Below are 26,428 nucleotides of genomic sequence, written 5' to 3' on the forward strand. Positions count from 1 at the left end.
CGAGCACCCTATTTTATTCGGCCATGAGGACCAGGAGGAACGACATGGGACTTCACAAGTTGACATTCTGGGCATGTACGCATGACCATGTGGACATCATGCTGATGGACGGGTAAAGCATGTGTACGGGCCCACATAGCTGATCCCTTCTCCCCCAAATGACCACTCTGTTCATGTGCCCATCGAGCCAGCGGGACGGTATCAGCACAGCTGATAGTGGCAAGCTGATCTGCTACTGCATTATGTTGTGCCATGTTAGTCGCCACATTGGTATGGGCATCAATGTGATACATGGTTATCTCACGGTGGTGGGTAGCATCCCACAACAGCTGCCACAACTGTTTGCCCCACACTGGGCGGTCATGTATCATCCAGTCACTCTTTTGCCAATCAGGCATCCATACCACAAGTCCATTAGCCACAGCCCAGGCGAAGAGGGTGATCATGGGGATCTAGTGATAAAGTGACTGCCTTCAACTCAGCATACTGACTGGAGCCACCATCCCCCTCCTCTGATAAGTGAGTTCCTGACTTGGGATGGTAAGCCACTGCCTTCCACTTTTGCTTTCCTTGCACCCACTGGCTGCTACCATCAGTAAACCAGGCATCCTCTTGTTCTGCTTTCTGTACCATCTCTTCCGTGGCCCCTTGGATTAGTACATCATCAATATAATGGTGAATTGAGAGGGAAGGCGTTACTGGCACCATCTCCAGATCACGGGCAATTAGGCTGTGGCAAATAGTGGGAGAGTGTACATAAGCCTGAGGGAGGCGGTGGAAGGAATACTGGCACCCCTTCCAGATAAAGGCGAACTGATCCTGTGAGTCTTCAGCTATAAGAATACTGAAGATGGCGTTAGCGAGATCAATGACAGCATACCATGTTCCTGAGTTCCCAGTAGCAATGTTTTCAATAAGGGTGATAATGTCCGGAACTGCTGAAGCAAGTGGTGGGGCATGTCTGTTCAAAAAACGATAGTCAACTGTCATTCTCCAGGAGCTGTCCGGCTTCTAGACCGGCCAAATAGGGGTATTAAAGGGTGACGTTCTGGGCCTCACTACCCCTTCTTCTTGCAAAGCATCGATGGTGGCACTACTTGCCCTCCAGGGAGGCAATATTGTGGAATGCACACTGGTTTCATGGGGGGTGGCACCATCACAGGATCCCACTTAGCCTGACCCACTATTAGATTTTTTGTAATAGTCCGAATTCCAAATACAAATCCCCCTTGGCTAGTATTAAGGGCCGTACCGGCCAACATATTAATACCCAGGATACACTTGTCAGTAGCAGCCACCAGGGAATGTAACCAGATAGGGGAAGGGCTATCACCCACTTTGGCATGTACTTTTATTTCCTTTGCCAGGGTGACCGCCCCTCCCAACCCCTCTATTCGAAAGGTCCGTCCAGTCCAGAGGTTTGGGTTACCCGGAATCACCGAGTGCTCCGCACCGGTATCGACTAAGGCCAAATATTGGCGGTCATTACCCCCACCCCAATGGACTGTTAACAGTATGTAGGGTCGTGGGTCCCCGTGTATCCGCTGTATCTCAATGGAGTAGACACGGGAGCCCTGCCCACACCTTCATGCTTTAGTCCCCCCCTTCTGTCTGTTTGGGAAGTCTGCTGCCTTATGGGGTGGACATGAACAGCAGGTGGAGAGGGTGTAGACACGTGCTGGGGAGTATCTGCATCATTACCATTGTCATGCCAGATATTCCCATCCCAATCCTCAATTACATCAGGATCGTCACCATTCCTTATCATGGCACGAATACGATATGGATCGGGTTCTACTCCATGCCTTTCCTTATCTGCACATAGCTGCTGCCGGAGTTTAATATTACGGCAGATCATTTGGACATGCTTATCTTCCCATTCTTTGGCTCTGTCCTGACTGGTGCGAACAATCTCACTCATCATGGAACAGCATTATCGCATGGCTTCTAGCTCCTCCTCTAATTGCTTTCTCTTGTGCTGAGATTCTACTTCTCTTTGAACTGATTCTGCTTCACGCTGAATGGAGTGGTGTAAGGCTGTGGCCAGCAACCAAAAACCATCCGTCAGCGTCCCCTTTTTATCAGGAAATTTACTTTCTCGAAGGAGAGTGGCAACCCGCTCTCCCAGAGGTGCATTTGATGAATCTAACTTCTCATCCCAACTAATGGGTGGTCCCAACAAAGACAGAGTATTGGCCAACATGCCAAACCCATCGTCTTTGGAAGTCCATCCAGGAATCAAGAACTGCTCAGGGCTCACCTCTTTCTTTCAGCGAAACATCTTGAGACCAACCCTGCTCGCTGCGCCAATTGTCTTGGTAAACTTATACCTCTCATTTTGTTTGTTTTAGATTGGTCACAGTGTTTGAGCTACCGAAAGAAAATAGACACTCACACCGAGAGCAGTTCAGTTTATACAAATGTTTTTTACAAATTCAAAAGCTGATTTCACACTACAATATGCAAGCCCTTCCCAACTATACTTATCAACGCTTGGACTGGTCCCAACTGCCGAAGCGAGGCAACGACTTTACACTTGTAGTAGGTTGTCAGAGCGCCGGTAGCTGCTTCTCCACCTCCCCTGACTGGGACGTTGGCTGGACTCCAGAAGTTCTTCTTCTTGCTGAGAGATGTTGCCACCTCTCGGAGAGTCTCAAACTTCAGCAGCGTGACCATGGCTTATATTACCCAAAAACTACTTACCCAAGCACCTATTCACAGCAAGAAAGATAAGCAAGCAAGCTAACGAATAACATAATTTTCAGCTTATCACTTTGAATACAATGGTTTATTTTGCATCAAGGCTTGGCCTCTGACAGTCTGTGACCAAAACAAGCAGGAAGATTAAATGTTCTTGGTACACAGATGTCCTTTCGTCAGATAACTGCATCTCTGGCCCCTTGGTGTTATTTAGCTTATGTCTGCTGATTCTAAAACACAAGGAGGTTCTCAGCCTTGCAGAACCCAGAGCTGCAAGTTTAAAAAAACAGGTTAGAATCTTCCATTACAGTAAGACAATCATCAACATAGAAATTATTTCTGATGATGTTTATAGGTTGAGAACTAAATTGCTCCTCATTATCTTCAGCACATTTCCTAAGAGCAAAATTTGCACAACTCGGTGGCGAAGTTGCTCCAAATAAATGAACTGTCATTCTTATTCAGTTATATCTTTACTGTAATTGCCATTAGGTCACTATAACAATTGTAGAAAATCACGATCTTCTCATGGTACTTTCACTTGATGAAACCGCTTCAATATCTGCAGCAATTATAATAGGCTCTTTACAAAATCTTATCAGGATGCCTATTAAAGTACTGGTTAAGTCTGGACCTTATAAAAGTTGAGAATTCAATGAAACTCCTTGAAATGATGCTCCACAATCAAATACTACTTTTGTGGATATATAACTTCATGATGAGTTAAATACCATTTTAAGTTCCAAGATATCTTCTGATACCTTTTCTACATAACCCTTAAATGTCATATCCAACATGACATTGGTATATTCCAAATGAAAGGAAGAATTTCTCTTGAATTTTCTCCTCAAATTTAGCATACGCTGTCCTGCAATTATTTTATTACCTGGCGTACAAATTTCTCTTTTCTTCAAAGGTAATGCTATACGGTAATGACCATCAACATATTTAACAAAATTTGAAATTAAATCCGGAAACTGCTTGTCCTCCTTCGATGGTTCTTGAATGAGACATTCAGGAAAATCAATTTTAAACTGTTCCCGCAGATCATTAAGTTTGACTGCTAAAATTTGATGACTCCTGATCATTATTCATTTTTCCTCCTAATGGTCTGTTAATTGTCCATCCAAGCAACGTTCTCAAGGTAAGGTCTGTCATTTTGACTTGTTATTACTTCGAGGTTTGATATATTTTGGTTCATCTAATCCAATTAACATCTTGATTTTAGCATCAATCTTGGGTAAACAATGATCCCACTGTTTGATATCTTCCTGATAGGGAATATTCTTCTTATTCACAGGCATAGTCTTCTGAGTATATACACTTGGAAGATCGCAAAATTCATTGCTATTCAATTTGGCAATCTGTAAACCTGAAACTATTAGTTTCAATGTTATTTTCATCATTCATAGTCTTCAACAAGATCTGTGATATTTTATCAAGAAGATTGTTTATTCATTAATTCTACAGTCCAAAATGATGCAGTACTTCCAGAATCAAGAAATACGTAGGTCATCAGTATTTTAGCTTTAACCTGCACAGGAACTATTGAGAGAGCATTTTTACCAGCCCCAGTAAGACTGTTTGAACCAAAGCTGAAGCATTCTCTTTGACTGTCACATTAGTCTTGGATTCAGATTGTTTGACTTGCTTCTCAACTTTACTTTGTTGAGTCTGTAGTAACTTGGGAGGATTTAAACTGCATATATCGCAACTGAGTCACTTATTACAAGTTTTGCTGATGCAACCTTTACAGAAGCAACTGAAACATATTCCATTCTTCTTAAAAAAGGTTAATTTCTCATCAAGTGACTTTTTCTCCAATCGTAAACATCATTCTAAAGCATGCTTATCTTTGCAATATAATCAGCTTTCCTGAATAATCTAATCTTCCTTTTCCTTTGTTTCCTTGTTCTTTCTTGTGCTTGTATCTGACACAGCAGTAAGAAAGGTACTTTCCTTTGGTTTCTGTTGAGACAATTATTTAGACTTCTTTACATCTTTAGGAACTTGAAGTATCCTTAATATTTCCAAAAGCCGGTATGGTGTAAACATATACATGCCATTCCAAGAATTGTACAACATCCTCAAAAGTGGCATCCCTTCCAGGAATAATTTTAAGCTCTGCAACTTTGGTTCTCCATAATTCCCTCATAAGGTAATTTATTGACAATAACCAACAAATTAGCAAACAAATTCAGCTCTTGCAAATGTACACTGCTTCCCATTGCTCTCAGAAAGTGTGCATATGTTTGTAAAGCCTTTGTGTCCGTTGATTTTTTTTAATATTTAAATCAACATATATATGATAATTATAACAAACAATAACAAATCATATTACATTGTTTATAAATATATGTTGAAAATATATGAAAAGAAAAGATGGAAAAAGCAAAAGAATACTACTAAAACTAAAACTGAGAACTTAAAAAAAAACCCTAACCCCATCCTAAACTAATCTAAATATAAAATACATAATAAAATAGCTAAATAATAATTTGGATTGCTTCAGATGACACTCAAGGATCCTGAAAAATAGCCACCAAAAGTAATTAATCATTTAGGGAAAACTTCACTGGTCAGGAGGATTGAAAATAAAAAAAAAATATTATTTTAATCTCATCATTCTAGAATACAAGCTTCAAATTTGCAAAAGTATAGAATATATACCCCTTAAATTATAAGTAATTTTTTTCTAAAGGAATACAAATTTGAATCTTTCTATGCCAGGGGTCTCAAACTCAAATTCACAGAGGGCCAAAATTAAAAACTTGGACTAAGTCGTGGGCCAAACTAAATATTTATTGAAAATTTTCAACAACATCTGCATGTTTTCTCTATGTAATGTTAAACTTTTTCTTGTTAAAATAAATGTTTCATAATAGTTTTGGTTAAACTTTCCAGAAGAAACATTAACAAATGAGAAATAAAATATTCAATAAATAATATTTCTCTATAGCCTTTAAGCTCCTTTTAAATGTATTTTTTTTCACAAACCAACAAGTCAAAAAAATAACAACTTGCTTCAATGACAAACAGGTTTGTCTTTTAAAATGATGAACATATAGTCTGCCTCCCACCTGTGTTGAAAGGTCCTGTTTTCTGTCTTTCGTTTGGCCATTTTTCGTAAGGGGTTTATTACATGTGAGTTAGACGACAGGTCGCAGATGCTAATGAAAGTAAAGAGAGGAGGTGAAGGCGATTAGCGGGTTGACGGGCCGGTGCCAATGCATTTGCAAAGCATTCTGGGATTTGTAGTATTAGCTGTGCATGCGCTATACTGGCGCCGCGGCCAGCGGGCCAGCTCTAATATATATTTGATATGATCTTGCGGGCCAAATATAATTATATCACGGGCCAAATTTGGCCCGCGGGCCTGAGTTTGACATGTGCGCTTTATGCCATCTTTAATATGTTAATGAAACATCTGATTTTCATGTAATAGCGATACATTTCTTTGTTACTACTAAAGCTAACAAATTTCAATTGAAAATATGAAAAAGGTAATTTAGGAGTAATATTATCAAAAAATTTTAACAATAATAATTCAGGATTTAACGGAAAAGCAACACCAGTAGTTTGTTGTAGAAACTTACAGACACCTAAAAAGAATTAACCTTAAGAGTAAAGAAAAGTTCCAACTTCTTTTCCACATCTAGAACATTGGTCTGATATTTTCAATCTATTCAATTTCTGAGGTGTAATACACAATTGATGTAAAAAATTATAATGGACTAACCTATATCTTACATTAATACTATTAGACACAACTTCTTTACATAAATCTTACCAGACCTGCTGATCTATTGTTATATTTAAATCTAGTTCCTATTTTTCTTTTTAATTAAGCAAACCTACTTTAGGTGTTTGTTCTTGTAACAACATATATGCTATTAAAATAAACCTTTTAGTCATTTCATGAACTATAATTTGTTATAAATCTGTAAGATTTTTTAGAATCATATCAGATCCTAATTTTTCTCTTAAATTGGCTCTTAATTAAAAATAACAAAATAATTTATTACAAGGAATATTGTATTTAATTTTTAATTGATCAAATGACATTAATATATCATTGTCATAACAATATCCCAATTTTGAGATTATTTTATTATTCCAAATATTTAAAAAGAGATTATCTTTTGAGAAAATTAAGAGAGGATTAATTAATGGCATTTTTAACGATAAAAGATTTCCATCAATTTCTAACGTAACTTTATTCCAAATATTAAGCAAATGTTTTAATATCGGAGCATCTTTATCCATTGTTATTTAATTTTGGTTCCCATTTATAATTAAATTGTTCAGATATAGTTTCTCCAGTTTTATTTCCACCCAAGATGGTTTAGTTTTTACAAACAAAGAGACAATACATCTTAATTGTGCTGCCTTATAATAATTCTTGAAATTGGGAAGTTGTAATCCTCCTTGTTTGTACTTCCATGTTAACTTTCTAATGACACTCTTATCATTTTTCCTTTCCAAAGAAATTTCTTAATTTGTTTATTTAAATTTTGAAAACATTTTTGAGATATAGAAATGGGTAAAGTCTGAAATAGATATTGAATTCTCAAAAAAATGTTCATTTTAATACATTTAACTCTTCCAATTAAAGTAATAGGCAAATTTACCTATTTCTTTAAATCTTCACCTATCTTCTTAAATATTTGGATATGTTATATAATTTTTTCATGTTATTATTAATACATATACCTAAATATTTAATCGTATCTATCCACTTAAATTCAACTTTTTCGCATTGTGAATATTCTTCTTGTACCGATTACATTACTTCACTTTTATCCCAGTTTATTTTATATTCTGAAACTTTCCCATATTCTAACAGCTGACTATAAAGTCTTGGTAATGACAATTGTGGCTGAGTTAAATAAACTAATACATCAGTAAATAAACTAATTTTATGTACGGTCTGACTTATTACAAGCCCTTTCAACTGTCGATCATCTCGAATCTTGTGCTAATGGCTCTATAGCTAAAGCAAACAAAGCTGGTGATAAACATAGAAGATAGGAGCAGGTCATTCGACCCTTCGAGCCTGCTCCGCCATTCAACGAGATCATGGCTGATCTTAAAGTTCAGTACCCCGTCCCCGCCTTCTCTCCTTAACCTTTAATACCCTTATACTGAAGAAATATACCCAGAATCACAGTGCGGCTTTCGCGCAAACAGAGGAACCACTGACATGGTCTTTGCCCTCAGACAGCTCCAAGAAAAGTGCAGAGAACAAAACAAAGGACTCTACATCACCTTTGTTGACCTCACCAAAGCCTTCGACACCGTGAGCAGGAAAGGGCTTTGGCAAATACTAGAGCGCATCGGATGTCCCCCAAAGTTCCTCAACATGATTATCCAACTGCACGAAAACCAACAAGGTCGGGTCAGATACAGCAATGAGCTCTCTGAACCCTTCTCCATTAACAATGGCGTGAAGCAAGGCTGTGTTCTCGCACCAACCCTCTTTTCAATCTTCTTCAGCATGATGCTGAACCAAGCCATGAAAGACCCCAACAATGAAGACGCTGTTTACATCCGGTACCGCATGGATGGCAGTCTCTTCAATCTGAGGCGCCTGCAAGCTCACACCAAGACACAAGAGAAACTTGTCCGTGAACTACTCTTTGCAGATGATGCCGCTTTAGTTGCCCATTCAGAGCCAGCTCTTCAGCGCTTGACGTCCTGCTTTGCGGAAACTGCCAAAATGTTTGGCCTGGAAGTCAGCCTGAAGAAAACTGAGGTCCTCCATCAGCCAGCTCCCCACCATGACTACCAGCCCCCCCACATCTCCATCGGGCACACAAAACTCAAAATGGTCAACCAGTTTACCTATCTCGGCTGCACCATTTCATCAGATGCAAGGATCGACAATGAGATAGACAACAGACTCGCCAAGGCAAATAGCGCCTTTGGAAGACTACACAAAAGAGTCTGGAAAAACAACCAACTGAAAAACCTCACAAAGATAAGCGTATACAGAGCCGTTGTCATACCCACACTCCTGTTCGGCTCCGAATCATGGGTCCTCTACCGGCACCACCTACGGCTCCTAGAACGCTTCCACCAGCGTTGTCTCCGCTCCATCCTCAACATCCATTGGAGCGCTCACACCCCTAACGTCGAGGTACTCGAGATGGCAGAGGTCGACAGCATCGAGTCCACGCTGCTGAAGATCCAGCTGCGCTGGATGGGTCACGTCTCCAGAATGGAGGACCATCGCCTTCCCAAGATCGTATTATATGGCGAGCTCTCCACTGGCCACCGTGACAGAGGTGCACCAAAGAAAAGGTACAAGGACTGCCTAAAGAAATCTCTTGGTGCCTGCCACATTGACCACCGCCAGTGGGCTGATAACGCCTCAAACCGTGCATCTTGGCGCCTCACAGTTTGGCGGGCAGCAGCCTCCTTTGAAGAAGACCGCAGAGCCCACCTCACTGACAAAAGGCAAAGGAGGAAAAACCCAACACCCAACCCCAACCAACCAATTTTCCCTTGCAACCGCTGCAATCGTGTCTGCCTGTCCCGCATCGGACTGGTCAGCCACAAACGAGCCTGCAGCTGACGTGGACTTTTTACCCCCTCCATAAATCTTCGTCCGCGAAGCCAAGCCAAAGACTGAAGAAATGTATCTAATTCCCTCTTAAATATATTTAATGAATCTGCCTCTACTGCCCTCTGTGGCAATGAATTCCACAGATTCACCACCCTCTGGGTAAAGAAATTCCTCCTCATCTCGGTCCTAAATGGTTTGCCTATTATCCTCAAACCATGGCCCCGGGTTCTGGATTTTCCCATCATTGGTAACATCCCATCTGCATCCATTCTGTCCAGTCCTGCCAGAATTTTATAGGTCTCTATGAGATCCCCTCTCAATCTTCTAAACTCCAGCGAGTACAATCCCAATTTGCGCAATCTTTCCTCATAAGTCATTCCAGGTATCAGCCTGGTGAATCGCCTCTGCACTCTCTCCAATGCAAGAACATCCTTCCTTAGATAAGGTGACCAAAACTGCACACAATACTCCAGGTGTGGTCTCACCAAGGCCCTGTACAGCTGCAGTAAGGTATCCTTGTTCCTATACTCAAACCCTCTTGATATGAAGGCCAACATACCATTTGCCTTTTTAACCGCCTGCTGTACCTGCATGCTCGCCTTCAGAGACTGGTGTACAAGTACCCCTAGGTCTCTCTGCACTTCCCCATCTCTTAATCCATTGCCATTCAAATAGTAATCTGCCCTCCGGTTTGTATTACCAAAGTGGATAACCTCACATTTATCCACATTGTAGTGGACATCCTTGTCTACTAAATCTAGTTGAAATAAAAGATTGAGACATCTGTCCATTTGTTATTATCTTATCTTTAGGATTTCTATATAATGCCTTAATCCAATTTATAAAATTCAAACCAAAGCCAAATTTACTCAAGAACTTAAAAAATCCCATTCTAACCTATCCAAAGCTTTTTTTTGCCTCTAAATCCACTGTTACACTCAAATCTTTTTTTCCTCTGCACAAAATGATACTTAATAGCCTTACTATATTTTCCGAAGTTGATCTATTTTTAACGAAACCTGTCAGGTCTATATTTGTTAATTCAGCAAAATAATAATTAATCCAATTCGCTAACACTTTTGCTGTAATTTTATCATCAATATTTGGTAACGAGATAGACAACAGACTCGCCAAGGTAAATAGCGCCTTTGGAAGACTACACAAAAGAGTCTGGAAAAACAACCAACTGAAAAACCTCACAAAGATTAGCGTATACAGAGCCGTTGTCATACCCACACTCCTGTTCGGCTCCGAATCAGGTGTCCTCTACCGGCATCACCTACGGCTCCTAGAACACTTCCACCAGCGTTGTCTCCGCTCCATCCTCAACATTCATTGGAGCGACTTCATCGCTAACATCAAAGTACTTGAGATGGCAGAGGCCGAGAGCATCGAATCCACGCTGCTGAAGATCCAACTGCGCTGGGTAGGTCACGTCTCCAGAATGGAGAACCATCGCCTTCCCAAGATCGTGTTATATGGCGAGCTCTCCACTGGCCACTGTGACAGAGGTGCACCAAAGAAGAGGTACAAGGACTGCCTAAAGAAATCTCTTGGTGCCTGCCACATTGACCACTGCCAGTAGGCTGATATCGCCTCAAATCGTGCATCTTGGCGCCTCACAGTTCGGCGGGCAGCAACCTCCTTTGAAGAAGACCTCAGAGCCCACCTCACTGACAAAAGACAAAGGAGGAAAAACCCAACACCCAACCCCAACCAACCAATTTTCCCTTGCAACCGCTGCAACTGTGTCTGCCTGTCCCGCATCGGACTTGTCAGCCATAAACGAGCCTGCAGCTGACGTGGACATTACCCCTCCATAAATCTTCGTTAGTGAAGCCAAGCCAAAGAAAGAATTTGGTAACGATATAGATCTATATGAAACTGGTTTTAATGGATCTCTATCTTTTTTAGAAATAATTATCACCGTGGAAAAGTTTCTGCAAGATAATGCAGTTTAAAAGCTTGATCTATTACCTTCATAAATAGTCATTGTCTTTAAATTCTTTATAGAATTCAACTGGGAACCCATCTCTGGCTGGAGATTTATTATTTTGTAAACAATTAAGTGGATCATAAACCTAATTCAGTAAAAGGACTATCTAAATCATCTTTACCTACTTCAGTTAAACTTGGTAATACCATTTGTGACAAATATTCATCTATAGCTTCCTCATCATGTAATGATTCAGATGCATATAGTTTTTCATAAAATTCCTTAAATACATATTTTGTGGTTTAAATGTCACTCCATTGTTATTCTGTTGTATTGCATTAATTGTTCGAGAGGATTGTTGCGCTTTTAATTGCCAAGCTAAAAGTTTGAGATCATTCTCTTAATTCATAGTATTTCTGCTGAAACCATAATATCATTTTCTCTGTTCAATATGCTAACATTATACTATATTGTAATTTCTTATTCATTAATCTTCTGTGGTGGTGTGAGCAGTGGAAGAAACACAGTCACCATGTTGAGGGTTGTTAATGACTGTTTTTATTCAAATTCAGCTTGGCCCTTTAAGGGCAGCATGAGCTCAGTCACCTGGTGCATTGTGACATCATAATCGCTGCCCAGGGTGGGCGCTGGAAGGGATGCTGGAGTCAGAGAGAAACCTCTGATGACGCCATTTCCCCATGGCTGCCCCGCCACATGGCGATACAAGCGGGGCCAGTTAACCATGAGGTTGTGCGCTGCCACACTTCTATATTTATTCACGGAAGATGATTTTTGAATTTCTTTTTCCAATATTGTTATTTTCTTTTCTAATTTATCTATATCCTTCATATATTCCTTGTTAAGTTTTGAAATACATCTTATAATATGTCCTCTTTAATAATCCAAATAATAAAACATATCTTCTGTTGAGTGCAAATTTGTATCACAAAATAATCCTATAGATTTTCTTATAAAAGACAAAAATCTACCCTTTTTAAAAGTAAAGAATTTACCTCACTGACAGAAGACCGCAGAGCCCACCTCACTGACAAAAGGCAAAGGAGGAAAAACCCAACACCCAACCCCAACCAACCAATTTTCCCTTGCAACCGCTGCAATCGTGTCTGCCTGTCCCGCATCGGACTTGTGAGCCACAAACGAGCCTGCAGCTGACGTGGACTTTTTACCCCCTCCATAAATCTTCGTCCGCGAAGCCAAGCCAAAGAAGAAAAGAAGAAATCAACATTTAAAACTCTTGTTGATTTTGAGCCGAAAGCAAAAAAAAAAAATTTGGGAATATGTATCAAATCTACTAGTATAAAAAGAATAGTCCCTATCTTTAGGATGCATCCTTCTCCATATATTAATTAACTTCAAATCCTTCATTAAAGCTAACAATATTTTAACCACTTTTGATTTAACTGTAGTTCTCAAATTATCCTTCAATGGTTCCAAACAAAAATTAAAATCACTACCAACTAAAACATTTTCATGAACATCTGCTAAATTCAAAAAAGTATCTTGTATAAATTTCTGATCATCTTTATTTGGTGCATATATGTTTAACAAAGTCCACTCCTCAGAAAATATTTGACAATTTACCACTGCATATCTTCCCAGTAAATTTTTATGAAATAAAATTGCTACTCTTCTAGCTTTATAATTAAATGTAGAAAAAACTACCTGGCCTACCCAATCTCTTTTTAATTTTATGTGTTTATTTTTCGTTAAATGAGTCGCTTGTAAAAAAGCAATATCTACTCCCAATTTTTTAATATAGGGTAAAATTTTCTTACTTTTTATGGGCCCATTAATCCCGTTAATATTAAAACTCAAAATTTTAACTGCTCTATTCATTTTCATTATCTATACATTTTTTTAAAATTCTATCGATCTCTCCTATCCAGGAAGGATTCCCACAAATTAATTTGGTCCTGAGTGACAACGTCTGCAATCCAAAAACATCAGAATTACTCAAGATAAACACATTATAAAAAATTATTATAGAAAAAGAAAGATAAAGCAACCCCCCTTCCTCAAAATGCTGAAGATACTAGCATTACCACCCTCCATTTTGCGGGTCATGGTTAAACCACAAAACACATGGCCATCAGAAATCGACAAACACATCCCTTGACCCCTGGGGGGAAAAAACTTCTCTGTATAAACAACAATACTTCCCCATAGAGAATTTCTTCATCCATCAAACTAAAAGGGGGAATTACACCCCTTTTTATATGCATTTGATATATTTCAACAAATAATCATCTATTGTTACTTGAGTTTTAGACAAACTATTCGTATATTCTTCAGCCTGTACATGATTTGTAAAACCATATTCTGTTGATCTGGCAAAAATACTTTCAAAGTACCAGGATAACAGAGAACAAATCTATAACCTTTATCATATAAAATCTTCTTAACCAGATTAAACTCTCTTCAATAGAGTTTGACTCAAATCTGGATTTAAAAATTTTTTCCCCTTCATAATTCAAAGGTCCATGTTCTCTTAACTCTTTGCTAAACCAAGTATCCTCTCTCTATCCCAATAGTTTATGAATATAATCAGGATAGAGCGAGGTCTCTGGTTAGGACCTGGCTTGGGTCTAAGAGCTCTCAATTAGAATCTTACCCTCAAAATGTTCTTCTCCAAACATTAAGGAATCCATTCTTCAAAAAAATCGGATCACATCTTGACCTTCTTTAACTTCAGACATCCCCACAATTTTAAGATTATTCCTTCTGTAATTTTTCAAAATGTCAACTTTCTCAACAATTTTTCATTAATAAAAATCAAATCAGTCATTGAATCTTCATTTATATTTGACCTTTATTTTTCCAAGATATGTTGTACATCTTGAATTTTACACTTTATCAACTCTTTGCGAAACATTATCAATTTAGTCATATCTATTCTGACTTGCTTTAATTCTAGTTAAAAATTTACTCTCCAGTGTATCAGAAAGTCTATCAATTTTAGTTTCAATTTTATCCATTTTTTAATTTTCTTTAGATCTTTCTTCTGAATGTCCTTAGTCCTCTGAGTCCTCTTCCACATGAGAAGTCTCCTCCTCCTGTTCAGAATTTGTTTTCCTCTGCAATGCACATGTGGAATGCAGTCCAATGGTGCCATCTTTGCAGTGCCTCCTCTGGAGGATAGTCCTTCAATAAGGGCATTCACCAACGGATCCAGATCTAATTTCAGAAGCCTGCTTCGATAATAAAATAGGCCCAAATTATCTTTCCTTTCTTCCTGTTTTTCTTTTGGTGCTTTTTCCTTTTTCAGCAACATCTTTTTTTTTTCTTTTGATAAGCACTTTAATATAACTTTAAGATAGCTTTTGTAACTTTAACTTTGCTTGATCTGTTCTTTTTTCAGTGAATCCCTCGGGCGTCAATAGGTTGTGTGGTGTTCCTCATGACATCACATGATGTCCCCCTCCCCTCTGATTTTATTGACCCAAGAAAGAATCTTGTCGATGTTGGCCCTTGTGATTTTATGTTCATCACCATAATGATGATGCAATAATTATTTTGTCCTTTTAAAACCTTGTTCTGGATTCATATATTTGGCAACTTTTTACTAACTCCTTCACCTTTCCTCCAGTTTACTGTTCCAGGTAATACAAACTATCTTTAGTGTTTTTAGTATTACTTTCAATGTGATGTTCAAAAGATTTCATGAAAGTTAGAAATTGCAATGGATCTCCATTGAAAACAGGAATTTCCTTCTGAGGTAAACTGAATGGAACTTGTTGCTGCGCTAACATAGCAGAAATTTCATTTTGTTTTGCAGTAATTGATATATTGTCCACCATGGCTTGTGACTGGTTGTCTTATTGTAACTAGCAAACAGATCTTGCACTGGTGTCATCAGTGTAGGACTTTGAATATGTAAGTTATGGCATTGGTGGAGATCCTTGTTGCTGGTTCTTCAGCAACACGAAGAGACATCAGTTGATCAACTCACATGGTTGAACTTTTTCAAAATACTCTCCTTTTGGGAAGATTCATATATAGTGCGCCATGAAGAGATTGAATGTGGCTAGCTCTTTCCATAGGACTGACCATTGTAATTTGAGCACTAGCAGTGCCACCGTGGCTCCTTGCTCGAGTCTCCTTGTTTCTTGTGGCTGCGGTACCCATTGATCTGCTGGAAGGTTAGGTGCGAGCCCTTTGGGTATTTCACTTTGAGTGATAAATCTTGCAGAAGCCTGAGCTAATGCTTTGACTATATTCATAGCATGTTGTTCCTCAAGCTCCAGTCTTTTCTCTCTTCAATAATCTATTTTGTTCTTCTTGCTGAATCTTCGTTTCAGCTTCTTTATCCTCAAAAATATCTTTTTTTCTGACCACTCGTGTTGTGCACAGATCGAAACCAAGTCTGCTTGTGCCCTAGTGGATATTTTTGAAGCACGTGAAGCTGTACTTGCTCTAGCTACCTTTGAAGACCTTCCTGTGCTCATAACCTTGGAAATACTATTAGGATTCACATCTGAACTTTCAGATACCGCTGATTGAGTCTCTATCTTCTGCATTTTGCTGGGTTCAGCACCAGTGGGACTTTGCAATGTATGTTCATCTGTTCCATTCCACTAACCTTTAAGTCAGCTAATGAGACCTGCAGTGCTTTGATGGTGTCCTCTTCTTGCTTGGTAGTTGAAGCAGTTTCTTCTATGGTGGCTGGCTCCAACCTCCTGCCAAGCATTGTCAGTCTGCCTTGCTGGATCAACTCACAACCAAACAGTTCTTTGAGAAGGGTTGTTCTCGAGGTCTTTAGCCCAAGGAGACTTCTTAACCATCTTGGTTTCTTCACACTGCAACCCGGCTTTTCCTGACTTATCTTGGTTTCTGGGAACTGTAAACAAATGTGTATCTTGCATGGTCCCTTTAAGAGAATTTCTCTGAATTGTCTTTGTGTTGTTCTGCACACAAGCCTCCTTTATCTCTGGTTGTTTATAACTTTTAAGAACACATTCTTCTGGGCCTCCTGCCAGATTCTGCGAACCAGAGCTGTATCTTATCTTTCCAAGGTCACAGGTGTCTTCCAAGACTAGCTGAATTTTAAATTGCACAATTCACAGACATATTCTCATAGAGGCTTCTGGAATATTCTATTTTACAGCGAGAATGTCTCTGCTGTGAACAAGTTGAGTTCTTTCAGACAAATTTTACGAGCCTTTCTTCCAAAGTACACAATTATAATTTTCTTTGAATCAAAATATAGATGATACTTTCCAGGTTATAGTATTTCCTAAATATTGTGAGGACAATATTTCTGAATCCAATAAACCAAACTTTATAGATGCAGCTTTATGAAGCTTGAATTCGTTGATAAAACGGATAAATATTCTGCATAACTTCGCATTAAGATTTTCATAATGATGAATAAACAAAGCATATATTATATTTAAAAATATAATGATATTTAACTTTAAATGAATTCAAAAAAATGATCTCGAGCTCACTTTCTCTTCATAGTTCGTCAAAGAATGAAATGCAAGCTCTTAGTCTGCGTGGAAATTATGACACATTGTGTCATGGTCACTATGGTAACACTACAAACAATACTTTTTCTTAAAGAGATAAGTACAAAATTAACTAAGAATTAAAAACACAAGGTTTTAACCTTTACATCTTCAGCCTGTCGTGTTTCACTCATAATTAATTATTGAGACAATTGGCTACTGAAAATAGACCGCTAGTCATTATAATAAAATGTAATCCCTGGACATGAGTCATGTGTTACAAAAGCCCAATGCTGTGGATAGGAAGGAAATGGTTGGGTCAGAAGATCATAATTTAAAGTATATGCCACGCCATTGGTGAAGAAGAAAGATATAGAGATTATTTTGTTATTATTTCATTAAGCACCTTTGCTTTGTTCACTGCAAAAACAGGGACTTTCCAGTGCCCAACCACTTCAATTCGACAACCTACTCCCACTCCGGCATGTTTGTTCAAGGCCTCATCCACTGCCAAACCAAGGCCATCCGCAAATTGGAGGAACAACATCTAATATTCCTCCTGGGCATTCTCTGACAGACTTCTCCGATTTTTGTTAGGCCCATCTTCTGTCTCCCTTTCTTTCTCATCACTGTCTCCTTTCCTCCTACTCTTCACTCCCTTCTGTCTCAATTCCGAGAGCTATTCCCCTCCCCATCACCTCTCATCTTTTTTCTCTTCTGAATGCCTACCCATATCCACCTGTGACCCCTTGCCTTTGCTCCTCCCCCTGCTCTCCCCTGACCATTTTATTCAGTTGCCTGTCTGCTTTTTGTTTGTACTTTGAAGGTCTCAGGCCCAAAACGTTGGTCATGTATCATTAATTTTGCTACATAAAGAATGCTGCGTGACTTGCTGACATTCTCCAGTATTTTTGTGTAAACTTCGATTACAGTGTCTGCAAGCATTCTTGTTTAACTCCAAGAAGATGCTGTCAAGTCCACTAAATGAGGCTGGATTTGATGAAGTAGACCAGCTTGACGTGGAAGTGTTACTAGAATCACATATTGAAGAGATTACACAATATGTGTTGCAGTAAACGTCTTCATCAGATGAAGAGGAGAACTTTCCAGATATCAACTCTTCGCTTTGGCCTCTGTCATTAACCACCCAGGAACTGACGGTGTTACAGGATCCATTAAGATTGGATTAACCAGGATTGCATTAATCTGAACACCAATGATATCTTGTTTCTCATGTACCCTGCTGCCATGACCACATGAAAAAAAAATACTGAGAGTTGGAGCAGGAATAGAAACCGCGGCCTTTTCAGTCTGCCTTTCAGTAAAATTGTGGCTGCTACAAATGATAGTTCAGCCTACCCGTTCCTAGTTTCAAAAATAATCTGTTTGTCTTTTTTTGAGGAAGCAAGTTCTAGAAACTCAACATTCTGAGAATTTTTGCCTCAAATGTTTGAACTTTTAACTTGGGGCAATCATCCTTCTTGGACTCCACTGGAAGATTCCATAAAATCCTGGATATTTCACAGAGAATACCTAAAAAGACTACATTATGCATGTTTTATTACTTTAATACATTAAATTTTTAATAAAACAATATTTTATTATTATTTACACTTGTGTTGACATTTGTTAAGTACCTTGGTTTTTAACTGACATTCTTGATTTCTGTAAATATAACCAGTTTTTAAACATTAACGTTCAAATTACTGCTTAATATCTCTTTGTAAATTGAATATTATGAAATCAATAAATTTTATGACGATGTAACTGGAGCTGGGTAGCATGGAAAATGTACAAGTTGTTCCCTGATATCTAGATCGAAAGAGGAGCAGGCTCAAAAGTGAATGGAGGTGACCAAAAGCAGGTTGGGAAGAAGCAGCAACTTTTAGGTGCTCTTTTAAGTTCAAAACCACAAGGAGAGAGTGCACAAATAATTACTCTTTCTGAATGAGGCACTGAGCTTGAGTTAGATGGGGAGAAAGTTTGCTTTCTGGGCTCGAGGAGTTCAGTTTAGCACTGTGCCATTTAGAGAAGTAAAATAGGAAATCTCGAACTCAGTAGAGAATGGGAGAAGTGGAGGAACTTGCTGAGTCTTCTGAAAAAATTCAGGTGAAGTTGCATGCAAAATACTGGAAGTAGGCAGTGAATCAGGCAGGATCTATGGAATGCAATAGACAGCCAAAAATGTAACCTGACACCAGGAGTAGCAAGAAAGGGCAGGTCTGAATAAATGGAAGGGGGTAGGGGAGGAGAGAATAAATAAAAGTAAGATAGGCAGTGGTTCTCAACCTTTTTCTTTCCACTCACATACCACTTTAAGTAATCCCTGTGCCATCGGTTCTCTGATTGGTAAGGGATTGCATAAGGCGGTGTGTGAGTGGGAAGGGGAGGTGGAGGATTACTCCTTTAGACTCAATTGTTACTGAACTATTTTGCTTGAGAAAAATTGTCATTGTCCCATTTCCTTTGGAGTTATAAAAATGTGCACATAATGAGTCAATGAGGTACAATTAAAAGAATGGTTTTCAAACTTTTTCTTTCTACCCACTTACCACCATAAGCAATCCCTTACTAATCATAGAGCACTGATGGCATAGGGAATACTTAAAGTGGGATGTGAGTGGAAAGAAAAAAGTTGAGAACCATTGGGCTAAGGCCTAAGGAAAGTGCACTCTGGAAGGCTGGAGATCATTGTCAGAATAGAAAGAGGTGGAGAGTTAGAGGAAGAAAGATGTTGTGCCAGGTAGGGAAAGGAAAAGGGAAGGAGGAATGGGACTAGAGAAATCAGAGGGTAGTGTTTACTGGAAATTGGAGGTCGATGTTGATGCCATCTGGTTGGAGACTGCCAAGGTGTTCTAACTTATACATGGATTCAACTTGGCAGTGCAGTCAGCAATGAACAGACATGTCATTGTGGGATTGGAAAATGGAATTAAAGTGGCTTACTATTTGGAGATCCTAGGTGTTGAGGTGGACAGAGTGAAGGTGCTCAACATTTTCCCCCAGTCTTCCCAATGTACAGGAGGGTGCAGAAATGACTTCTACAGATTTGCAGGTGAAACATTGCCTCATTAGGAAAGACAAGTCTTCTCATTACCGGGCATTGAGAGCCTGAGACTGAGGTGAACCCCCTCAAACAACAGGGGGGAGTAATGGCAAGGTGCTGCAGTGGTGGCAGTGATGCGAATAAAAATGAATGTAACAATGTACAGTGATGGAATGTGGAGATGCGAATCTAAGGGTGAGAGGAGACTGAACTGTTTTCCCTTTGTAAATAATTTATTGTGAATAAAGTCTATTTTTTTTTTAAAAAGACTGGGTAAGGGAGGATTTGTAGATGTATGGTCTCAGGTTTAAATGCTAGGCGGTGATTAGTGAGGAGGCATGAGATGACAAAAGAGCCATGGAGGACTCGTGTGCCATTTTCAAATTCTTGACTTTCTACCCAATGCATTTTCAATAGACTTTCTAGTCTCCTTTTCTTTATACTGTATAACCACTGAATTAAAAAAAAATCAGCATGCATATTCTCCCTTGCTCAATTACATTTTTATTTAAACATTTTAAATCAAGTTATTGCAAGACTGTCTTATCAAGGTATGTGTATTAACTTGGATTTTTATGATTTTTAAACAGGGTTGAGAAGTACAGACCTTTGAAACTGAGTGAAGTTGTGGGGAATGAAGAAACAGTCAGTCGACTGGAGGTAGTTTTCTCGTATTTTTGAGAAGGATTGCGTTTCATGTCATATTGCAATGTGCATATGCAGCAAAATTCTTATTTGCTGTAGCTGAACAGATATTTTGTAAAAAAAAAATACATAGTGTAACAAGAGGAGGTTCAAGAGCCTGATAGCATTTGGGAAATAAAAAACTGTTCTTGACCCTAGAGGTTCTTGTCTTCGGGCTTAAAGGCACAAACATCTTTACTTTGGCTGAGGAAGGAGAGGAACTAGTTATCATGGTCCACATAGCTACAAATGACGTAGGTAGAACTAGGACAGAGACCATTGAGAAATGATGAGCATCTTGCGGCAACATCTAAAAATAGAATCACAAACATTATCATTTTGAGGTTATTGCATGAGCCAAGTGAAAATTAGCATGGGATAAATCAGATTGAACAAAAATAATTATATGATTCCAATATTGCTGTGGAAGAAAATAGGCCCCAGTAATGGGAAGAATTACTCTATTGGAACATGGTTTCTTTGAATTGTGCTGGTACTTGTGTCCTAACAAAATATATAGCTAGGGTGTGTGGATGGGTCTTTAGGCCAATGTGACGATATTATGTGCAATGGATGGAAGACCCCAGGTGAATGCAGTATACTTGGATTTCTAAAAAGTTCCTGATAGGTGCCGCACAAAAGATTCTATGTAAGATAAGGATCCAGGGAAATGCATTGGCTTGGATGGAAGATTTATTAACCAATGGGAGACAGAGAATTTGGATAATTGGATGTTTCTCTGGTTGTCAATTGTTAGTAATGTGCTAGAAGAATTGGTGCTGGGTCTACAACTGTTCACAATATACATTTGGAGGAGGGATGTAACAGCTTCCCGCACACAACACGTGTATCTCATGAATCTTGTATACAAAGCAATTGTGTTGCCAGGTGTAAAATGGTACAGTACATATATAACCTATAATACTTGTTGTGATAGTCATAATAAATGCTTATATTAATAATATGTTCGTACAACATCCAAATTGCCTAACATCCTATTTCACAGAACATATCATGGACGTTAAGTGACGCATGACATCCTGTTGAACAATCCAAATATCCTCATCATGCGCCTTTTCTGTCTCAGAAAACTTGGATACCTCACCATGTCTCTCTTCCCCCAGTCATTAAAATAGTTCATAAATCACTGAGGACCTATGACTTGCTTGGAGAACTCCTCTACTTCTAATTATTTTCTGCAGTTCCAATTATCTTCTTTTGTGATGGAATAATTGGTTTGAGATGCCAGAAGGATTAGACAATCATTTTTATTCTGTGAGTCAAACAAGTTAATTGCTTATCTATGTCAGCTGAATATGCAAAATATTGCAGACAGCTAGTTTGCTTCTGAACTTTCATACCTGAATACTGCAATGAGGAATTGCAGTTGAGTATTGTAGCATTTCCATTAATTTGTAAACTGAAAGGTCTGGTGCACTTTATCCCTGGCCATTCAGCTTTAATGCCATCCAGCATGGCTCATTAATTTGAATTATTTGCTGATACAATGTTTTGATATATTTACATCAAGATTAATTTAAAAGTATGTTCAAGTATTTTTTAATGGTAAAATGTTTTTTTTCAGCTTTTCCAATTTGTGTCGATCATATATTTAAACATCATGAAATAGGCCTTCCAACAGTGTGAAGGCAGCTCATGAAGTGACCACTGTCTCTGGCCTTGTTGCCTCTTGCATCTGCTCTGCACAGTAGGTCATTATATGAGTGAATCCAGCAGGACACTGGGAACTGTGATGGTCACCTTGTGAGAGACAAGCACTAAGCACTAATTTGTGATTGTGACTATATCATTTTAGGCTAGGTAGTTGGATGGCAAGCTCTTTATTGATTCTCTAGCTCACTGTAATGTGTTATTGATTTAATATGCTATCTCCATACATGTGAATGCAGAATAGTTAATTGTTGAATTTGTAACTGAAAATAGGTTGCCGATGGTTAAGTAATTCCATTGCATAATTTTCAACAGGTTTTTGCAAGAGAAGGAAATGTACCAAACATCATTATTGCGGTGAGTTTGAATCTTCTATTGCATTTCCTTACATAAATGCATAACAACATATTGGGATGATTTTGAAACACAAGCTATTTTGCTCATACTTAAAAGCAGTTATGAATGATACTTTGAGGGAGAAGCTGGGGAAGTTATACTAATAATGTGTTTATTATATCTATTGCAAATTGGTGTCACCTTTTTTTAATTTAAATTTTATTTCCAACATATTAGAAGCCAAATCAGGTCATTTAAACCTGTGGGGCCCAAATTAACCTACAACCCTGATTGTTTTGAAGGGTGGGAGGAAACTGGAGCACTCTGGAAAACCCATGCAGACAGAGGAAGAATGCACAAGCTCCTTACAGATAGCGCCAGATTCGAACCTGGGCCCCAGGCATTGCATTAGTGTTTTCCCCCCTATTCTACTGTTTCTGCCATTTAATTTCTTGGTGTGGTGCATTATGTGTACAGTGGTTTTGCTTGTTCTTGTGGGTTTGAAAAGAATGGCTTGTAGCTGCAGCTACACTGCTAACTGGAATAACACACAACCAGATGGGTTGAGCTCAGTGAGCAGAACTGATTTATTGCAGGCTGCCTGACTGGCCTTATGCTCCCAGCCTGGACCCGGCTGAGAACCGTGCTGGGGGCGCTGATGTCACCAGGGCGTTACATGAGTCCCGAAGTGCAGGCTTCTGAGCCCAATGCCAAGGTCAAAGGGGGAAAGCCCCGATGGCGCCATTTTGGCCGGCTGCCCCGCCGCATATGTTAGAAGCGGGGCCGGTTCTCCTGCATAACGGCACACAGCCGCGCCCCCCCCCCCCCCCCCCAGAACCGGCATCGATGTCCTTTTTAGTCGTGCCGTGGACGGGCCTCGCCAAATAAAAACCTACTTCGTGGAGTGCAGCTCGCTGGGGACGTAAGAGGACCGTAAGAGGTACCATGTCTGGGCGGCATTGGAGGTGCGAAGGAGCCCGACTAGGCCCGAGGTGGGGGAGTAATTCATGCGGTGACAGCTGGGGGTTGTGAGGTGCGTTTACGAACTCACCGAGTAGTGCTAGCGGTGCGCCGTAGACCAGCTCAGCTGATGATGCCTGTAGATCGTTGGGTGTCACGCGGATGCCCAGGAGCACCCAAGGCAGTTCGTCCACCTAAGTACCAACTTAAGGTGGCGGTGTAGTCGCTCGACCAGCCCATTGGCCTGTGGGTGATAGGCCGTGGGTGCGGTGTAGCTCGATCCCCAGCCTGTTGGCGAACTGTGCCTAGAGTGCAGAGGTGAACTGGGCGCCCCGATCACTGGTGAGGTGATTTGGGACGCCCAACCGGGCGACCCAACCATGCAACAGCGCTCGGGAGCAGGAGTCCGTGGAGGCATCTGGCATCAGGATCGCCTCGGGCCAATGAGTGGTGCGGCCCACCACTGTGAAAAGGTAACAGTTACCCCGGGAAATGGGTAACGGCCCAGCTATGTCCATGTGAATGTGGCTGAACCGTTCCCGGACATGCTTCAACTCCTGTACGGGCGCTCTGGTGTGCCTGTGCACCTTGGAAAGCTGGCAATGGGTGCAGGTTCTGGCCCAGCCTGCGATCTGCTTCCGCAGCTCGTGGCAGATGAAATGCTCTGCCACCATACGGACCATGAACCTGATGGAAGGGTGCAAAAGGTCATGGATATGGTGGAAGACTTGCCTGTGCCACAGCTGGGGAACCACTGGTCGTGGGGTGCCCATGGAGACATCACACAGAACGGTGCCCTCACCACTAGGAGCCGGGAGGTCCTGGAACCGCAGGCCCGTGATGGCAGTCTTGAAGGCTCGCGTCTCCTTGTCGGACTTCTGGTCCCGGGCAAGCTGGTCGAAGTCGAGGCCGGGTGTCAGTGCGCAGATGGCCGGTCGTAGGAGTGCATCGGCGACCACATTGTCCTTCCCCGCCTTGTGCCGAATGTCGGTGGTGAACTCCGACACGAAGGAGAGGTGACGCTGCTGGCGGGCCGACCAGGGATCCTTTGCCATGGCGAGTGCCTGAGTGAAGGGTTTGTGGTTGGTAAAGATGGTAAAAGTCCTTCCCTCCAAGAAATAGTGGAAATGCCGCACCACCAGGTAACTCATGGTCGAGGGCGCTATACGCGCTCTGGTGGGCGAAGAAGCTGACTGAAGAATGCCAGTGGCTTCCACTGTCCATTCACCTGCTGCTCCAGGATGGCGCCGATGGCTGTGGCAGAGTCATCGATGGAGAGCTCCATATGCAGGTCGGTGTGTGGCTGGGTGAGCAAGGTAGCCTTCGCGAGGGCATCCTTCGTGGCTTCGAATGCCCTGCAGGCCTCTGGAGTCCAGGCAAGCGTTTTGTATTTGGCTGGGATGATGCCGAAGAGCAGCTCCATGATGCGGGCAGTGCCTGGGATGAAACGGTAATAGAAGTTGACCATACCCACGAACTCCTGCAGCCACTTGAGGTTGTCCAGGCATGGGAACTCCTTGATTGCGGCGATCTTTGTAGTGGCAGGCATGGCTCCTTTGGCCGTGATGGTATGGCCCAGGAACTGCATGGACTCTTTCCCAAACTTGACTGGGTTGATCATGAGGCCGAAGTCGGCCAGTCAGGAGGTGGGCCTTGTGATGCGCCCGATCCCTGCTGACAACAAAGATGTCATCCAAGTAAATGAAGATGAAATCCAAGTCCCTGCCTACGGAGTCCATAAGGCGTTAGAAAGTCTGGGCAGCGTTCTTGAGACTGAACAGCATGCGAAGGAATTCAAACAAGCTGAAGGGGGTAATGATGGCCGTCTTGGGTATGTCTTCGAGGTGCACCGGGATTTGGTGATACGGCGCACCAGGTCGACCTTGGAGTCAAGTCCTGGATGTGAGGGATGGGGTAACGGTCAGGAACTGTCGCATCATTGAGCCACCGGTTGTCTCCGCAGAAGCACCAGCCGCCGGAGGCTTTCAGGACCAGGTGGAGCGGTGAAGCCCAAGGGCTGTCGGAGCACCGAATGATCCCCAACTCCAGCAGATGTGAAAACTCTTCCTTTGCCACCTGGAGCTTATCCGGCATGTCTTGGGTGAGGATGTGATGGAACATCCCATGGCGCAGTGAGGCAGCGGAGAACTGTGGCTTGAGGAGGGCCGGAAACTCGTCCAGGATATGTTGGAACTCGTCCTTGTACGTGCTGATCATGGCCATCTGCGGCTGCTCTGTGCGGGAGGCGTTGAGGCGAATAGCCTAGAAGGTATGGGCATCTACCAGGCACCTACCTCGATTGTCAACCAGGAGCTCGTGGGTGAGGAGGAAGTCGTCACCCAGGATGGCGGTCAGAAGGGACGAGATGGTGAACCGGCCGATCTGGAAGTGGACGGTCTTGTCTCCATACGTCCGGATCTCCATTGCATTGGCCGCACGGAAGGGAGGTCCTTGAGGCCGGTTCCTGGACTCGATGGCCGTGGCTGGAATGACGCTGATCTGGGCCCCAGTGTTAACGAGGAAATGTCGGCAACTGACTGAGTCCCGCAGGCAGAGAAGGCTGTGTCCCTGGCCAGCCACCACAGCCATTAACAGTGGATGGCCTGCTCGTTTCCCTGGAACGAGCAGGGGTGACAACACTTCCGAGCCTTGGCTCCCCAGCGCTGGTGGTAGAAGCAGAGGCCCGGAGCAGATGCCTTGCCTCTGGTTATGCTCTTTGTGGCCCCTGTAGGGACTGGGTGTTCTACAGCAGTGCAAGAGGAAGGCTTGGAGTGGTCATGCCCGTGACTTGCGACCTGCTGGACTGCTGAACCATAGCTCTTGAGCCTTCTGAGCAACCTTCCTTGGGTCAGCGAAGCTCTCTTGGGCCAGTAGCGGCCCGATGTCCTCAGGCTGATGGTTGAGAAAGTTGGGCTCAAAAAGTGGACAGTTGGTGTGATCGCCCATGAGTGCGAGCATCTCGTACATTAGTTCATTCGGGGACCTATCCCCCAAGACATTGAGGTGCAGCATCTGAACGGCACGCTGGCGCCTGGATAGTCCGAGGGAGCCGGTGAGCA

General features: G+C 41.3%; 1 protein-coding gene and 1 long non-coding RNA gene across 9 annotated transcripts in view; one reads left to right on the top strand and one right to left on the bottom strand.

The window, feature by feature from the left end:
* The window catches only part of rfc2 (replication factor C (activator 1) 2), a 79,671-nt gene that overhangs the window by 9,920 nt on the left and 43,323 nt on the right, over window positions 1–26,428 (top strand). For 6 of the 8 annotated variants that reach the window (XM_069884970.1, XM_069884967.1, XM_069884966.1 and 3 more), the window contains exons 2-3: window positions 20,309–20,378; window positions 22,389–22,430. In XM_069884970.1, the coding sequence (XP_069741071.1) occupies window positions 20,309–20,378; window positions 22,389–22,430 (112 nt within the window). Of the gene's footprint in view, window positions 1–20,308; window positions 20,379–21,454; window positions 21,678–22,388; window positions 22,431–26,428 lie in introns of those variants that run through there. The other 2 variants (XM_069884969.1, XM_069884971.1) reach the window with 2 other exon arrangements.
* LOC138736085 (uncharacterized) overlaps window positions 1–26,428 on the bottom strand; it is a 46,197-nt gene that overhangs the window by 1,702 nt on the left and 18,067 nt on the right. The gene's annotated exons all lie outside the window — the stretch shown is intronic.

Source organism: Narcine bancroftii, chromosome 6, assembly GCF_036971445.1.
Source record: "Narcine bancroftii isolate sNarBan1 chromosome 6, sNarBan1.hap1, whole genome shotgun sequence".
NCBI classification, from domain to species: Eukaryota; Metazoa; Chordata; class Chondrichthyes; order Torpediniformes; family Narcinidae; genus Narcine; species Narcine bancroftii.